Below are 18,955 nucleotides of genomic sequence, written 5' to 3' on the forward strand. Positions count from 1 at the left end.
TTGCTTGATAAATAGTAAAAAGTAAATTAGAGTAAGAAGAGGTAATTAATAATAATTAATTTTGTATCTTTTAAAAATTAAAATTTAAATAATCATCAATTAATGACAATTAATAAGTATAGAATACAGTTCATAAATATTTATTGGCTATATCCGTGTTGGTTCCCTAGCGAAATTGTAAAAATAATGAGCCATGTGATGAGAATTTGGAAAATTAACTAAAAAATTGAAAAGTGAGACATGCATGCTTTGGACAAGTAAATAGCACTGCACAAGAAAAATAATTGGCCGACAATCTCAAAAAAAAAAAAATTAAGTGTGTGTAATTTAAAGAGCATGAATACTAGAAACCTTATTTTGTTCTTTTTCAATTTTTTGGTCTAAATTAAGTGTGAAATTTAAAATTATGTTTGAAATCTAGCATAGAAAGACCCTCTTTATTTAATAGGTTTATTGGATTAAAAAAATGATATGGTTTCTCGTTACTGATACTACATGTCATTATCACTTCAAAAATAATTTTTAATGCAAGTTTTAATTTTAAAAGAGTTTAGTTACCGTAGAGGTCAAAAGTAAAACCTAAAAAATATTTCATTAAATTTATAGAACTCAAGAATTTTGTATGAAATTTAGGCACATTCAAAAAATCTTATTTAGATTTTTATCATTTATAAATTAAAAAATAAAAATAGAAAAAAAGTGAGACTCATTATAAAATTTAGGCACATAACAAAAAATTTATTTTATTTTTTTTCAATTATTTGTCTCAATTAAATATTTTTCAGAAAATGTACCTAAAATCTATGCGCATATTATGAACCTTATTTTTTTATTTACGATTTGGAGAATTTTTTTTATTAGTTTTGGATGATTTTTATCTCATGTTTTGTATGTTTTTTCCTTTAGGATTTGGATGACTCTTTTTTATTAGTTTTTGATGATTTTTTTTTTTTTTGTGTTTTGTATATTTTTTTCTTAGGATTTGGATGATTCTTTATCTTATATTTCATTATTTTTATTTTTTTTTAGATTTTGAACATTTTTTTAGAAAGAGAAATTAGGATTTGCTCAATAAATAGTAAAAAGTAAATTAGAATAAGAAGAGATAATTAATAATCATTAGTTTTGTATCTTTTAAAAATTAAAATTTAAATAATCATCAATTAATGACAATTAATGAGTATAGAATGCAGTTCAAAAATATTTGTTAGCTATACCGTATTGGTTCCCTAACGGAATTATAAAAATAATAAACTATATGATGAGAATATGAGAAACTAACTAAAAAATTGAAAAGTGAGACATGCATGCTTTGGAATAAGTAAATAACACTGCACAAGAAAATTAATTGACCAACAATCCCAAAAAAAAATTAAGTGTGTGTAATTTAAAGAGCATGAATACTAGAAACCTTATTTTGTTCTTTTTCAATTTTTTGGTCTAAATTAAGTGTGAAATTTAAAAATTATGTTTGAAATCTAGCATATAAAGACCCTCTTTATTTAATAGGTTTATTGGATTAAGAAAATGATATGGTTTCTCGTTACTGATACCACATGTCATTATCACTTTAAAAATGATTTCTAATGCAAGTTTTAATTTTAAAAGAGTTTAGTTACCGTACACGTCAAAAGTAAAACCTACAAAATATTTCACTAAAATTATAGAACTCAAGAATTATGTATGAAATTTAGGTATATTAAAAAAATCTTATTTAAAATTTTATCATTTATAAATTAAAAAATAGAAATAGAAAAAAAGTGGGACTCGTTATAAAATTTAGGTACATAACAAGAAAATTTATTTTATTATTTTTTAATTATTTGTCTAAATTAAATGATTTTCAAAAAATGTACCTAAAATCTATGGACATATTAGGAACCTTATTTTTTTATTTACGATTTGGAGAATTTTTTTATTAGTTTTGGATGATTTTTATTTTATGTTTTGTATATTTTTTTCTTTAGGATTTTGATGATTCTTTTTTTTGTGTTTTGTATTTTTTTTTTCTTATGATTGGAATGATTCTTTATCTTATATTTTTTTAGATTTTGGACATTTTTTTAGAAATAGAAATTAGGATTTGTTCAATAAATAGTAAAAAATAAATTAGAGTAAGAAGAGGTAATTAATAATCATTAATTTTGTATCTTTTAAAAATTAAAATTTAAATAATCATCAATTAATGACAATTAATGAGTATAGAATGCAGTTCAGAAATGTTTGTTGGCTATACCTGTATTGGTTCCCTAGCAGAATTATAAAAATAATGAGTCATATGATGAGAATATGATAAACTAACTAAAAAATTGAAAAGTGACATGCATGCTTTGGAACAAGTAAATAACACTGCACAAGAAAATTAATTGATCGACAATTCCAAAAAAAAAAATTAAGTGTGTTTAATTTAATGGGCACTCTACTGTACAGATTGGAATGGTATAGAGAGAGAATATAAATTCTTTTTATAGTTAATTTTTATTATTTTATTGTTAATCAAAATGTGGGTCCTATCTTTATTAATCTCTCTTTCATCCTATTAAAGAAAATATCTGTAAACTTACATCTGTACCATATAATTCACCAATAAAGAGCATGAATATTAGAAACCTTATTTTGTTCTTTTTCAATTTTTTGGTCTAAATTAAGTGTGGAATTTAAAAATTATGTTTAAAATCTAGCATAGAATGACCCTTTTTATTTAATAGATTTATTGGATTAAGAAAATGATATGGTTTCTCGTTATGATACCACATGTTAGTATCACTTTAAAAATAATTTTCAATGTAAGTTTTAATTTTAAATGAGTTTAATTACTGTACAGGTCAAAAGTAAAACATAAAAAATATTTCATTAAAATTATGAAACTCAAGAATTATGTTTGAAATTTAGGCACATTCAAAAAAATTTATTTTGATTTTTATCTTTTAAAAATTAAATAGTAGAAATAGAAAAAAAATGGGACTCATTATAAAATTTACACACATAACAAAGAATCTTATTTTATTTTTTTCAATTATTTGTCTAAATTAAATATTTTCCATAAATTGTGCCTAAAGTCTATGCGCATATTAGAAACCTTATTTTGTTCTTTTTCAATTTTTTTTGTCAAGGTTAAATGTGAAATTTAAAAATTATGTCTATAATCTAGCACATAAAAAAATTCTATTTATTTAATAGGTTTAATAGATTTTGAAAATAATATAGTTTCTCGTTATTGATACCACATATTAGTATCACTTTAAAAATGATTTCAATACAAGTTTTAATTTTAAACGAGTTTAGTTAATTTACAAGTCAAAAGTGATACCTTAAAAATATTTCTTTAAAATTATAGAACTCAAAGAATTATATATAAAATTTTGGCATATTTATTAATCTTATTTTGATTTTTATCATTTATTACTTAAAAGGTAGAAATAGAAAAAAAGTGAAACTCAATATAAAATTTAGGCACATAATAAAGAACGCTATTTTATTCCTTTTCAATTGTTTGTCTGAATTGAATATTTTTCAAAAATTGTGCATGAAATCTATGCGCAGTTTTTTTGTCTAAATTAAATGTGAAATTTAGAAATTATGTCTGAAATCTAGCGTATAGAATGATTTTCTTTATTTAATAGTTTTAATGGACTAAGAAAATGATATGATTTCTCGTTATTAATACCACATATCAGTATTAGTTCAAAAATAATTTTCAATATAAATTTTAATTTTAAATGAGTTTAGTTATTGTACTGGTCAAAAGTGATACTTAAAAAAATATTTTGTTAATATTGTGAAAATTAAGAATTATCTATGAAATTTAGTTACATTTCAAGAATCTTAATTTAATTTTTTTATCATTTATTATTTAAAAGTAGAAATAGAAAAAAAAGTGGGACTAAAAATAAAATTTAGGCACATAACAAAGAATTTTATTTTATTATTATTTTTAAATTTTTTGTCTAAATTAAATATTTTTTAAAAATTGTGTCTGAAATCTATAGGCATATTAAGAACCTTATTTTGTTCTTTTTCAATTTTTTTTATCTAAATTAAATGTGAAATTTAGAAATGATGTCTGAAATCTAGCGTATAAAAAGACCCCCTTTATTTAATAGGTTTAATGGATTAAGAAAAGGTTTAATTACTCTGTTGGTTTTATAGTTTTGTGAAATTTTTAATTAGACCCTTATACTTTTTTCTTTTTAATTGAGTTTTTGTACCAATTTTTTTTTTCAATTAGGTCCTTCTTAGCAATAATTGGCTTAATTGTACAGGGACCTAACTAAAAAAAATCGGTTCAAAACCCAATAAAAGGAAAAAAAAAGTGTAGGGACCCAAGTAAAAAAGAAATTAGTGCAAGGACTCAATTAAAAGGAAAAAAAGTATAGGAACATAATTAAAAATTTCACGAAACTATGAGACCAACAGAGTAATAACCTTAAGAAAATAATATGGTTTGTTGCTACTGATATCACATATCCTTACCACTTCAAAAATAATTTTTAATGCAAGTTTATTGTACAGGTAAAAAATGATACCTAAAAAATATTTCATTAAAACTATGGAACTCAAGAATTATATATAAAATTTAGACACATTCAAATAATTTTATTTTAATTTTTATCATTTATTACTTAAAAAGTAAAAATTAAAAAAAGTGAGACTCAATATAAAATTTAGGCACATATACAAAAGGAAATTTTATTTTATTTTTTTATTTTTGTCTAAATTAAATATTTTTCATAAATTATACCTTAAATCAATGCGCGTAAAAGAAACATTATTTTGTTTTTTTTATATGCTATCTTTTTATTAGATATCCACTGATTTTCTGAAATTTAGGCACATTTAGCGAATCTTCTTTTATTTTTTTACCTTCTGTCCAAATTACTTAAAAGGTAGAAATAGAAAAAAGTGAGACTTCGTATAAAATTTAGACACATAACAAAAAATTTTATTTTTTTTTAATTTTGTCTAAATTAAATGTAAAATCAAAACATTATAACTTAAATTTATGCGTATAGAATGAATCTTATTTTGTTCTTTTTTATATGTTGTCTTCTTATTAGAGATGTGCCCTGATTCTTTGTGAACAAGAAGAACATTCATGATTATGGCTTTCTCTAACTTAAAATAAATAAATAAATAAATAAACATTATCTAGCTTTATTTAATAGGTTTAATAAATTATAAAAATGATACGGTCTCTCGTTATTGATACTATATTAGTATCACTTAAAAAATGATATTCAATACAAGTTTTAATTTTAGATAAGTTTAGTTATTGAATAAGTCAAAAGTGATACCTAAAATATATTTTATTAGAGTTATAGAATTCAAAAATTATGTCTTAAATTTAGACACATTCAACGAATCTTATTTTGATTTTTATCATTTTTTATTCAAATTACTTAAAAAGTAGAAATAGAAAAAAGTGGGACTCAATATGAAATTTAGGCACATAACAGAAACTTTATTTTGTTCTTTTTTTTTATTTTTTGTTTAAATTAAATGTGAGATTAAAGTTATGCCTGAAATTTAGGCGTGTACAAAGACCTTATTTTGTTCTTTTTTATATGTTGTCTACTTATTAGAGATATTTACTTATTTTCTCTTAACAAAAAAATTATTCTTGGCTATGACTTTTTTTAGCTTCTAAAAAAAAACAAGTATCATCTAACTTTATTTAGGACCGTTTGACAAACTTTATAAGTAGTTTTTTTGAACTTTTAACTTATGAAAAGTAGAAGTATTAATGTCTGGTGCAAGTTTCAAACTAAATTGCAGCTTTTTAAAAAGCTATTTAGGAGTTTATAGAAAAGTTAAAAAATGACTTCTCTTATAACTATTACTTTTTATCACATTTCTATAAAATAAGCACTTTTAAAACTAAAAATCCAAATACAAAATAACTTATTTATAAGCTACTTTTAATATAACTATTTATTATTTAAGTTATTTTTAAAAGGAGTTTAATTAAGCTATTTATCTAAATTGAGTCTTAATAGGTTTAACTGATTACAAAAATGATACAATTTTTTGTTACTGATACCACATATCAGTATCACTTTAAAAATGATTTCTCATGCAAGTTTTAATTTTAAATGAGTTTAGTTATTATATAAGTAAAAAATGATATCTAAAAAATATTTCATTAGAGTTATGAAATTTAAGAATTATGTATGAAATTTAGGCACATTTAAAGAATGTTATTTTGATTCTTATCCTTTTTTATTCAAATTACTTAAAATGTAAAAATAGAAAAAAATAAAACTCAGCACATAATAAGAAACTTAATTTTGCTCTTTTCAATCTATTATTTAAATTAAATGTAAAATCTTGAAATTATGACTAAAATCTATGCGCATAGAAAGAATTTTATTTTGTTTTTTTATATATTATCTTCTTATTTAGGATATTCAGTGATTTTTTGTGAACAAGAAGAACATTTATGACTATGACTTTTTTTAGCTTCGGAAAAAATAATCATCACCTAGGTTTATTTAATAGGTTTAATGAATTATAAAAATGATATTATCTCTCTTACAAATACCAAACCAACATCACTTAAAAAAATAATATTTAATACAAATTTTAATTTTAATTGAGTTTAGTTACTGTAGAGGTAAAAAATGATACATAAAAAATATTTTATTAGAGTTATAGAATTCAAGAATTATATCTGAAATTTTGGGACATTCAATAAATCTTATTTTGATTTTTATTATTTTTTATTCAAATTACTTAAAAAGTAGAAATAGAAAAGAATTGGACTCAATATGAAATTTAGGCACATAACAGAAACTTTATTTTGTTCTTTTTTAATTTTTTGTCTAAATTAAATGTGCGACTTAAAAATTATGCCTGAAATCTAAGTCGTAAACAAGAAAATCATTCTTAGCTATAACTTTTTCTAGCTTCCAAAAAAATAAACATCATCTAAATTTATTTAATAGGTTGAATGGATTACGAAAATGATATAGTTTTTTGTTACTGATACCACATACCAATATTACTTTAAAAATAATTTCTCATGTAAGTTTTAATTTTAAATGAGTTTAGTTACTGTATAGATCAAAAGTGATATCTAAAAAATATTTTATTATAATTATAAAATTTAGGAATTATGTATGAAATTTAGACACATCCAAAAAATCTTATTTTAATTTTTATCCTTTTTTGTTCAAATTACTTAAAATATAAAAATAAAAAAATAAAATTCCGTATGAAATTCAAGCACGTAATAGGGAATTTAATTTTGTTCTTATTTAAATTAAATATAAAATCCAAAAATTATGCCTGAAATTTATGAAAAGAGCTTTATTTTATTTTATTTAATATGTTATCTTCTTATTTAAGATATACACGGACTCTTTGTGAATAAGAAGAATATTCGTAACTATGGATTCCTCTAACTTTCAAAGAAACAAGAATTCTCTTTTCACTGTGATCCGTTTCTTTAAGATTGTCCTCAGAAAAAGTCTTGACAATGGATATCTTGTGAGAATTTTCTTTCTTTCCTATCCTCTTTTTATCTTTCACTGTTTTTATTTTACACATACAAAATTTTTTCATGTGAGATAACAACCACACACATGCATAGTTTCTTTTCTTACCTGCATAATATGCTCCTCAATATTTATGCTTTTTTAGTTTTGAATTTTTGATTGTTAGTTAGTTAGTTAGAGTAGTAACTGAATCAACAAAGCTGCTGTTAGGAAAGGATAATTCTTAGCAGGGGTGTTCATGGATCGGATCTGATCCGCATATCCATTATATTTATCTGAATTTGATTAAAAAATTGTGGATATAGATTCGATCTGCAAAGCTATCGGATCGGATCAGATCCGCACGCTAATCGGATCGGATTGCGGATTTTATGTAGATATTCGCATATCCGATCCGCATATCCGCGTATCCGCAAAAATAAAGAAATAAATAAATAAATATTCTTTTTATATTTTATTTCAACTAATAATTATCATATATGTTGTATTATTTTAATTTATTATTTAAAAAATTGTATGTTTAATATTATTCTAAGAGAAAAACATATTTAAAAGAATAGAAAAAATGAATTTTATTGATATTTTTTTAATAAAAATAAGCTTTTAAAAATATTTTGTATTTTGCGAATATATCCGATATCCGATCCGATTTGCAATTGTGCGGATCGGATCGGATCAGATCCAAGCTTAAAAACTGCGGAGATTGGATCTGATTCGATCCGATGATTTTAGTGCAGGTCGATCGAAATTTTAGCCATATCCGATCCGATCCTTCACCCTTGTTAGAAGGTTGTTAAGAGGTTGAGTGATATAAATAGAGTGAGTCGAATCAATTTTTGTTTATCTGGCCAATTTTGTGTTATGATTGTGAGTTTTGCTAAGTATGGTTACCAACAACAGTTTCATTGGCATTGCAGAAAATGCCAAACAAGTTCTGTAGAAAATATGGTGGAGATATGCCAAATCCAGTGAAACTCCAGCCTCCACTTGAATGGAGAATAGATTGGACTAATCGTGATGGTGAGATTTTGTTTGACAAGGGTTGGAAAGAGTTTGCTACATTTTACACTTTGGAGAATGGTCATGTGTTGTGGTTTGAGTACAACGGAACTTCTAACATCAAAGTAAACATATTCGACATGACTGCCCTCGAAATTGATTATCCTTCCAATGGTCGAATCGGTGATGACAACTCGGTTGAGATTTTGGATGAACCGCCGCCACGAAGGGACCGAGGCCGGCCGAAGAAAAAAGTGATAGCAGAACCAAAGCAATCACGTGCTTCTACAAGCAAAAAAATGAAAAGTGCTATCAAAACTAAAGATAAAGATAAAAATTCCAATACACAAAACTTGAAGCTGCATGTCGAGAATGAAAAAGATGGTCTGAAGAGACAGCAAATCTTAAGCTGCCAATAATTCAACGTGCCAGACCAGATATGGATGGTCTGTTTCATAATCTCATCATTCTTTCATTTTTTAGATTCTACTGATTTTGTTTAATTTTTTTATTTTCTTTTTTTTTTAAAATGCATAAATACCTTGTTTATGGTTATTGGTACACATCTGAAGTTATTAGAGAAGCAAAGAAGTTCAAGTCGAAAAATCCTTCTTTTGTCATCAAGATTAAGCAAAAGCAACAAACAGGATCACCGGCAGTAAGTTGATTCATTTATCTCTGTGCAAACTTTGTATGTCATGCAAAATTGAGACTGTTGTGAACCATGATGATGAATTATTCTGATATGATTGCAGAATCTTCCAGTTTGTTTCTTCAGAATGTACTTCGAGAACACGAAGCAGTATGCAATTCTACGAGTTGGAAAGAAGCAGTGGCATGCAACATTGATCTATTATCCAGATAGGAAGAATGCCCTTATCTCTAACTGGCGCTTGTTCGTTAAAGAAAATAACTTAAAAGCCGGAAATGTTTGCATCTTTGAGCTCATTAACAGACAAGATCCAGAACTTAAGGTTCATATTCGTCGAAGCCATGATTAGCCAATGGCTTTGCTTACTTGTGTTGCAGATCAATGGAGTATGTTCAGGGATCAAGAGTTGTAACAGAGTCATAGTTTTCATCATACTAAATGGTTGCATTGCAGTGTTATTTCCTTAGTACCATAACTAGAAATATATCAGTGATCCATGCAGAAACAATACATGTAGAATTTTATATTGTTGGTAGTATAAGATGTTATTTGGACAAAGTACTTAATCAAAAGTTGCCCAACTACTTACTTTCAAAGCAATTTATGGTTTGGATCCTATTTCACTCATTCTCCTTCATTTATTATACTTGTCACTTTTTAGAAAGTTACTAATTATTTACAGAGTTTCAGTAATTCCATAAAAAATTCCAATGTAAATAACTTTTAATGAGTGTATAACTTTTTTTAATTCATTGTATTGGAATAATAGGTAAATTGGTACAAGTTTATTATGTCATATTTAAACAAACGTAAAATGTTTCTGACAGAGATAAATGTGTCAACTTACTGGTGAAGATCCAGATAGTTGAGTTTGCCTTATCTTGGTTAAGAAAGAGGGATTATTTGACTTGAACTTCCTTGCCTCTTGAACAACTTTACATGTACACCATAAAAATTTGCATAAAAGTTACTTGTAGCTAAGTTGAAGCTTCAAACAGCACAGTAATTTTTATTCATTTGAACGAAATTTAAACACAGCCTAAGAACAATAAGATATTTATTACATGAAATGCAATACGCCATATGTAAAATATTTTATGTGGAATATATGCGTACGCTGCTTTCAACACTGCAACACTGCATTCTTCATTCAGATTCACTAGCTTCTTCATTCTTGCAACACTGCATCCAGTTTTGTTTATCAGGGCCCTTCTCTACATCTTCAGTTTTGACAGAACTACTCAATATTTTACCTGTAGAAGGAAATGATACTTCTGCTGCTGCTTTCAATTTTTTCCTCGGCCGGCCTCGGCCTCTTCGTGGAGGTTCATTCTCAACCTTAACCATGTTGTCATCATCAATGTGGCCCTTGGAAGGATAGTTTATTTCAGGGCACCTAGTTTTGGCAGAACTTGTGAACATTTTACTTGTACAAGCAGATGGTGTCTTCGGTGCTGCTTTCTCTGTTTTTCTTGGCCGGCCTCGGCCTCTTCGTGGTGGTTCATTCCCAACCTTAACCATGTTGTGATCATCAATGTGGTCCTTGGAAGGATAGTCTATTTCAGGGCACCTAGTTTTGGCAGAACTTGTGAACATTTTACTTGTAGAAGCAGATGGTGTCTTTGGTGCTGCTTTCTCTGTTTTTCTCGGCCGGCCTCGGCCTCTTCGTGGCGGTTCATTCTCAACCTTAACCATGTTGTCATCATTAATGTGGTCCTTGGAAGCATAGTCTATTTCAGGGCACCATTTCACTGCTCTAGTTTTGGCAGAACTTGTGAACATTTTGCTTGTACAAGGAGATGGTGTCTTTGGTGCTGCTTTCTCTGATTTCCTCGGCCGGCCTCGGCCTCTTCGTGGCTGTTCATTCTCAACGTTAACCGATCCAAAAAAATTTATTAGTGGAGCAAAATATACATAATATGATAATTATTTTTATAATTATATTTATTATTATAAATAATTTTCAAATTATCTCACAAATAAATTAAAATAATAATATGTTAATAATTTAACATCACAAAATTAAAATTAAAATCAAATTCATTAATCAAATACAATTTTTAAATCAATTCATGAAACAGAATAAAAAAATCCCTCATGAAAGTAGCAGTGAAACCATATATACACTACTACTGCTGCTTTGGCTATAATTTTTTTTTGTTTTGTGATAAAATTAATTGTATGAATGAAAAAAAAGCCATACAATAGAGCATAAAAGTTTAATCTTTTTCACATATATATATATATGAACTAACTCTAAAGAAGATCTTAAATAGAATAATATAAAAAGATGAATCAGAATGAAATTAATAGTTGATAACGATTTTATTTAATTAAATTAGTTGATAACGATTTCATTTAATCAAATTTTCATCTAACATCAAGTAAATTTTACTTGAATTTTCACTTTAATATATTTGAACGGAAGATATTACTCTTAAAAATAGAGGCAACAATCACGCATTCATGCTGTTAGCGAAGCAAAGCAATATTCAGGAAAAGGAATGGATGACAACATTATATATTTAGATTATTTGAACAATTTTTAAACCATAAAAAAGAGAGTTAGAGAGCAGAAAGAAAAAAAGCTGACTTGAAACAACGCTTTGAGAAATTAAAATGATTTAAATTGAATAGGTTATTATTACTAGTTTTTTATATTATTTATTTAATTATTTTATTAAATAATAAATATAATATTTTATAATATAAAAAAGTCATTTAATCTCTTATCTTTTTATTTGTCTATAGATATTGTGAACCAAAAAAATAAATAAAGTAAATGGGATCAAATTTATTTATTTTGTGGAGGAAAAAAATATTTTTACTATATACTATATATAAAATTTTTAAAACTCAGTGGGGGCACTTGCCAATATAAATCCGTCCCTGACCTTAGCCATGTTGTCCTCATCGATGTGGTGCTTGGAAGGATATTGTATTTCAGCGCGCCATTTCACTTCTTTAGTTTTGGCAGAACTTGTGAACATTTTGCTTGTACAAGGAGATGGTGTCTTTGGTGCTGCTTTCTCTGTTTTCCTCGGCCGGCCACGGCCTCTTCGTGGCGGTTCATTCTCAACCCTAACCATGTTGCCATCGTCAATGTGGTCCTTGGAAGGATAGTCTATTTTGGGGCACCATTTCACTCCTTCAGTTTTGGCAGAACTTGTGAACATTTTACTTGTAGAAGCAGATGGTGTCTTTGGTGCTGCTTTCTCTGTTTTCCTCGGCCAGCCTCGTGGCGGCAGTTCATTCAAGATCTCAATCGAATCGTCATCGCTGATGTGATCCAAGGAAGGATAGTTTATTTCAAGGCAAGTCATGTCAAAAATGTTTACTTGAATGTTAGAAGTTTCATTGTACTCAAACCACAGCATATGGCCATGATCCAAAGAGTAATATGAGGCAAATTCTTTCCAACCATTTTCAAATAGAATGCCACCATGATACTCAGACCAATCTATCTTCCACGCAGTGCCATCTGGAGGCTTCAGATACACTGGATTTGGAACACCGTCACCAAATTCCATACTGAACGTTTTTGGTATGGTCTGCAATTCAAATGAAAGTATGAAACTAGTCTTAGTAATAAGCATAAATGAAAGAAACCCTTACAAGGGAAAAATCACAAAGAGAAATGCATGCATTAAATAATATAATAAGTAAAGAGGATATAAAGTGAAGAAAATGCTTACAAGATTTCCATCTTCAAGGCTTTGTCTGAGAACAATCTTGTAGAAACAGGTCACTTGGAAACTAGAGGAAGCCATGGATGTTCTTCTAGTTCACAGACACAGTTACAGTCTCTGGTAAAAAGACAAGTTAATTGAAAAAGCGAAAGAAGATGACAGCAACAGAAGAGTATTTAGGAGGTGGTGGATGATGAAGTTATCATTTTGCCCTCGATATGAGTTGTCTCTACTCTCATGAAAGTACTCGATGCAATACCAAAAGAATTGTCATCAAATCTAATACTGGAATTGTCTCTACTCTCATGAAAGAACGTACTTATATATAAGAAAAAACAACACACACCGTGCAACTAGACGTGATAAACCAAAAACTGTGTTTGAACTCTTAATTACAGAAAATTAAAATTCTAGTGGTAGTTAAAAATGGTTTTATCTTTAATGTATCAATAAGGTTCTTAAATGTGGAAAAGACTCCAAAAATATTTTGAAAGAATTCTTTACCTTTTCAATTTTTATAAATTTTATTTGTTAAATAAAAAAAATTCTCTCAAAATAGAAAGCACAAATTTAGTATATATTAGTATTCTAAAAAAAATCTTATAAATATTGGAATTATAATAGACAAAATTAATTATAATTATTTTACATTTGATCAATCTTCGGTCTTTTTTATGATATACTATTTTACTGCGTTCATGGATTAGATTCATAGGTAAATTACAATTTTGAATTAAATCCATGAAAAATTCTGCCTCACTTTTTTTTTATCTTTATACTAACCCATACTAAGAGACATGTTATTTGTACACCACACACAACCTTGTATTTCACTTTGAGAAATAACAATGCAATCATAAGTGACAAAACAAGAAATAAAATTAAAACACTTAGTTCATACATATATATATATAACTGGTCCAAACCAAAAAGGATTGGATACAGTAGAAGTTTGATTCAACAGAAAAGAAAAAAAAAAGGTGATACATTCTTCACGAAATTAACCTTATTTAAGAATTATGAGCTCTTAGTTCCTGAAGTTCTAATATATTAGCCTAGCATTGGGCTCTACAAATATGAACATCAAATAGATCTTTTTCATTGATGAGCTCAAAAACACAAACATCTCCAGCTTCTAATTTACTTGCTCTAGCAAAAGAACTCCAACCAGCCGAAATAAAGCTGTTTTTCGACGTCGGATTGTAGATTATCGTAGCAGGCCACGATTCCTTTCCGAATTGTAACTTTACATCCTGCTGATTCTTTTTAAAATACTTTCTGTAGAAGATAGCTGATAAGTTCTGCATCACCATGGTAAAAAATAGTTATAAACTTACAATTTGTAAAATTAAATATAAACTAGCACTCAGAAATTTGCATGGCATATTATGTTTTCATCGATAAAAATGTATCGAAATAAACTTACAGGCCTTGATCTCCTTGGATCACTGTCTCTTATCTTGACCATAAAAGAGGGATTATGTGAGTTGAGCTCCTTAACTTCTTTGAAGAGTTGAATCCCATGAGTCACTGGTTTAAGTGACTCTGATATCACAACAGAATTGTAAGAAATTAGCATGAATTTTACTTGTGGAGAGTTTTGCATAAAGTTATATTTATAGGATTGGAGACCAACACAAATTTTAGCATAAGATTAGTTTATATAACAAATTGTGGTTACATTAAGGACCAAATACATAGTCATTGCATTCATAAGCTAACTGCATTTTTGGCCAAAACTAACAATAGTTTCCTTGAGATTGGAATTCTGCTGCTATAAATGTTGCAAGGAAGGGAAGAATTAAAGATTTGTAAAATGTACTCCAAGTCAAACACGGGGTCAATTAATTTTTATTATAAATTTTTTTAACGAGGATAATGCTATGTTGTACTGATATCTTAATTTTTTACAGAATAACACGGCTAAAGAATTCCTAAACAATTGCCTTACCGCGGCGTTGTCGACGACAAATATGAACATCAAGCACCGGATCTTTTCTATTGATGAGCTTAAACAAACAAACATCTCCGACTTGTAATTTAATAGCTCGAGCAAAAAGGTTCCAACCAGCAGAGATAAAGGCAACACATGATGATGGCCTATAGATCAATTTAACAGGGAACAACTTCTTTCCAAACCTTATATTTGCATTTTGTGGATTATTTTCAAAATACTTTCTGTAGAATTTAGTTGAAAAGTACTGCAGCACATCATATTTATGTCATCATGGTTAGAGATAAGACACAAAAGTTTGAAAGAAATGATAGCACATGGAAGTTCACATGATACATAATTTTCAACATGATATATGTATTAACCTATACTTACACATGGTGCTCTGGTTTGAGACCGTTGCGTTATCTTGATGATGAAAGAGGGCTTTTCCCACTTAAACTTCTTAGCTTCTTTCAGAGATTCAAGTCTTGTAGGACAGGGCATAACAGGAGATTTAGAATCTTTTCTTCTTCTATTCCTTTTACCTTGTACATTGGAAACAAAGAATCAGAAACTACCACTATAATGTATAGAAAGCAGTTGCAAGTTGTAACTCAAAAACAACGGTTAAATCCACAAAAGGAAATGATGATCTAATTATGAGACACGTACCATTAGAATCTTGATTGACAGACACTGGCATCTCATGATTTTTTTCTTTAGATTTAATACCGTGCGAATTGAAGCTTCTTTCTACATCCTTAATTTGTGTGTCATTTTCCAAGTGTCTATCTTTAGAACCAGATGACACTAGTGCTCTTAGTTTTTTCCTCGGTTGGTCCCAGACTTCTCTTGGCAATGATTCATTCAATCTTTTCTTCTGCGGTCCCTCGTTAAGTCTCATGTTTTGGGTGTTGCGACTGCTATCCATATCTCTAGTTTTTTGTTCTTCTTGCTTTTTCACCGGCTGCTGACCCCTGCCTGTCAGCTGCTCTTTGATCTGATCATTAGCAGGATACTCTATTTGGAGGCAATTCATGTCAAATATGTTTACTTTCATGTGAGATGTTCCAATATTGCACTCAAACCATAACAAATGGCCATGATCAAGAGAGTAATATGCAACAAACTCTTTCCAACCGTTTTTAAACAAAATTTCACCATTATGATTAGTCCACTCTACTCTCCATTCAGTACCATCTGGAGGCTTAAGATACAATGGGTTTGATAGGTCAGAACCATATTTTTCAGTGCTTATTGGTAACTTCTGCAATGTTATGAACCTGGTGTTAGCAACCATAATAACAATAAGGTGACACACATTAGTATGTCTTCACCAAGATGTTAGACATGTATTATGTTAAACAGTTTAGTCAAATATATCAAACTATTTAAGGATTTTCGGCTATCATCTTTATATAATAAATTAATAATAACATTAAACTTTCAATTCATCCTTCACTAATAATTATAAATAGTGCAGTAAAGTAGTCCAAACATATTAGTCCTAAATTTTGCATGTAGGTAAAGATTAATCTTTCACCTATTTTAAAGAAGAGACTAATTTCAAATTTCAAAGGGCTATTTTGCAGCATTATTAGCATATTTAGAGACTATGAGTGAAATAAAAAAATGTTAAACAACGGGATTGTCCAACATAAAAATTGGTAGGGACCAAATCAGTAATAACAAGATTAGAACTCGTGCATAACGAAAAATATGATGAATATGATAATTTTTCAAATCACCGCAATATGTACTATGATATTTCCTATATTTCCTAATCTTAATTAGTGAAAATGTTATCTAGATCAGTTTTCATTAACAATAATGTAAATTTAATCGTAATTAATTTTGTAGTAAGAATACATATTGAGTACATAAAATATAACCATCTAACAAATATGTTTTTAGGTTTTCATTCATCTTATGTATTTATTATTATTTTTTTATGTACTTCTGCTACAAAATTAATTATAATTAAGTCTACATTATTGGAAATAGAAAATGATCTAGATGATAAGAAGAAGGAGTTTACTATTACTATATTTGCGACTAAGAAGCCATCCATGTGTGTTGTTCTATGAAGAAAATGTTTATAAACGAAAAAAATTATATATAGAGAAATAAAGAGAGAAATTTTTTGTTAACTAAACAATATCTCAAAAGATAAACAGATTAAAAGAAAAAGAGGGGATGGAGAAGACGAGAAAATGCTTACAAAGTCTTCATCTTGAAGAGCTTCTCTGAGAACAATCTTAAAGAAACAAATTACAGTAGCAGTAGAAGGAGAATGATTATTTTGTTGACGGCTAGAAGAAGCCATAACAAACAGATGATGGATGAATTTGACTATTGTTGAAGCTCAGAGTCTATCTCACCCGTATTCCTTAAATAACCTTATTTTGGGATAACAATTAAATTAAAAAAAATAACAAGTGAGTACTAAAATAAGTTATATATATTTTAATTTATTTTTAATATAAATTTTATATTTTCATATGTATTATATATGTATAAATAATTTTAATATATATTTGATATAATTTAATAAATTAAAGGAAATGTTAGGACTAATTCCTTCATAATTGATTGCAGATTATACAACCTTAAGTTTGAACTTATTCTATTTAAAATATTAGCAAAGAAAAAAAAGTATTGAAGGTAATTTTTATTAATGTAGAGGCAAGAATAGTATAATTCTTTTTTTAGAGTTTATCTATTCTGTGTTCTAAAGACATATGTTAAGATTATAAAATAAAAAAATTTTATTAAAAATATAAAAAATTTAAGTGAAAATGATAAATTAGATATCTAACTTTTTGATTCACGGATATTTAAGTTCTTAAAGATTTAAAAATATATTTTTTAAAATTTTAAAAATTCATTTAAGTTTCTGACTTTTTTAAATTAAAATGTGGTGGACACATTGATTTCTGAGTCTAATTTATCTCATTTTAGAAACTCTTTCACATATACATTCGTATTAATCAGGTCTATAATGTGAGTCACATTTAATTTTTTCATTGAATCTGATAGACTATTCAAGTGAATATGAAGGATTCATATGTCCAAATTTTAAAAATATTAGAATCTTAAATATATTTTTAAATTAACAAAAACTTAAATGTTCACGAATCAAAAGGTCAATGATCTATTTATCTTTTTTAATTTAAATTTTTAATGCATTTATTTTGTAGTTATTAAATAAAAATATTTAATTTTTTTATTAGTGATAAGTTTATCATGTATCCTTAAAGTAAGTATTAGCTAAATCTTTTTTTTTATGGGTGAACTGATGAATTTTTTTTAGGAATATTACATGATAAAATAAAAAAAATTAAAAAAAATTGCGTTCAGAAATTTAAAATATTCCTAATATTGAATATGTCTATTTTGCTTCAGATTTTGAACTATCACTTTTCTTCTCCAACTTATTTTTTTTATTAACTGTGATATTCTCTGCAGATTTTTTTTTTTTTTTTTGTAGTAAAAAGAATTCGCTTCTTTTTTTTTCTTTTGGACATTAAAGAATTCGCTTCTTAAGTTCACTGCATCACATGCCTCAGCCAATGCATGCAGCAGGTTTAATTTGCATGTTTGTTGATTGGATGTTACATAAGCAATTTTGTTAAAGTCTAATAAAAAATCTTGAGCCTTCATTTCTGGTATTGAGGAATATTGGGCTATATTAGCTAGTCAAAGTTTCTATAAAATTTAAAGCAAATTTAACTAGTCAGAGTTTCTATTAAACTTATAAAATATTATAAATTCTATATGAATGAAAATATATTAAATTGTTAGAAATTCTCTTATTCTTTGTGAATATATTGGTGAATTTAAAATAATAATAATATTATTATTTAAGTGAGTGAATAATCTGAGACTAATAATAAAATATAGATATTATACTTAAAAAAATAATATAAGATAAAGTATGTGTAATTAAATACATTATAAATTTGTGGTTTAGCTTTTATTCTATTTTGTTTATTGTTTTGTGTTTTTTATTTTATTTTATTTTTTATAACATGTTCCACTTATAATTGTGTTAAATTTTTACTTAAAAAAATATTAGAGTAATTAATTACATTTTATCATTAGTTAATTATATTGATAATATGAGATACGTCATTAACTAACCTTATTTGGGAAAAAAATAGAGCTTAATTAGGAGGGTTTG

The 18,955-nt window shown here is 27.0% G+C and overlaps 3 protein-coding genes across 3 annotated transcripts; 1 reads left to right on the forward strand and 2 right to left on the reverse strand.

Annotated features, from left to right (window-relative positions):
* Window positions 1–8,416: 8,416 nt before the first annotated feature.
* On the forward strand, window positions 8,417–9,496 carry LOC130957828 (B3 domain-containing protein At4g01580-like). The gene is made up of 3 exons (XM_057884674.1): window positions 8,417–8,879; window positions 9,068–9,153; window positions 9,251–9,496. Exons 1-3 carry the CDS (start codon window positions 8,417–8,419, stop codon window positions 9,494–9,496), a joined length of 795 nt encoding a protein of 264 aa, XP_057740657.1.
* Window positions 9,497–10,186: 690 nt separating this feature from the next.
* On the reverse strand, window positions 10,187–12,923 carry LOC130958189 (uncharacterized). The gene is made up of 3 exons (XM_057885153.1): window positions 12,843–12,923; window positions 12,042–12,698; window positions 10,187–11,004 (listed from the first exon to the last, which is right to left on the reverse strand). The coding sequence occupies exons 1-3, from the start codon at window positions 12,915–12,917 to the stop codon at window positions 10,294–10,296; spliced, it is 1,443 nt and encodes a 480-aa protein (XP_057741136.1). The 5' UTR covers window positions 12,918–12,923; the 3' UTR covers window positions 10,187–10,293.
* A 968-nt stretch (window positions 12,924–13,891) lies between these two features.
* Window positions 13,892–16,072, reverse strand: LOC130957829 (B3 domain-containing transcription factor VRN1-like). The gene is made up of 5 exons (XM_057884675.1): window positions 15,445–16,072; window positions 15,166–15,317; window positions 14,788–15,037; window positions 14,263–14,381; window positions 13,892–14,137 (listed from the first exon to the last, which is right to left on the reverse strand). The coding sequence occupies exons 1-5, from the start codon at window positions 16,070–16,072 to the stop codon at window positions 13,892–13,894; spliced, it is 1,395 nt and encodes a 464-aa protein (XP_057740658.1).
* Between the last annotated feature and the right edge of the window lie 2,883 nt (window positions 16,073–18,955).

This window comes from Arachis stenosperma, chromosome 10 (assembly GCF_014773155.1).
Source record: "Arachis stenosperma cultivar V10309 chromosome 10, arast.V10309.gnm1.PFL2, whole genome shotgun sequence".
NCBI lineage: Eukaryota > Viridiplantae > Streptophyta > Magnoliopsida > Fabales > Fabaceae > Arachis > Arachis stenosperma.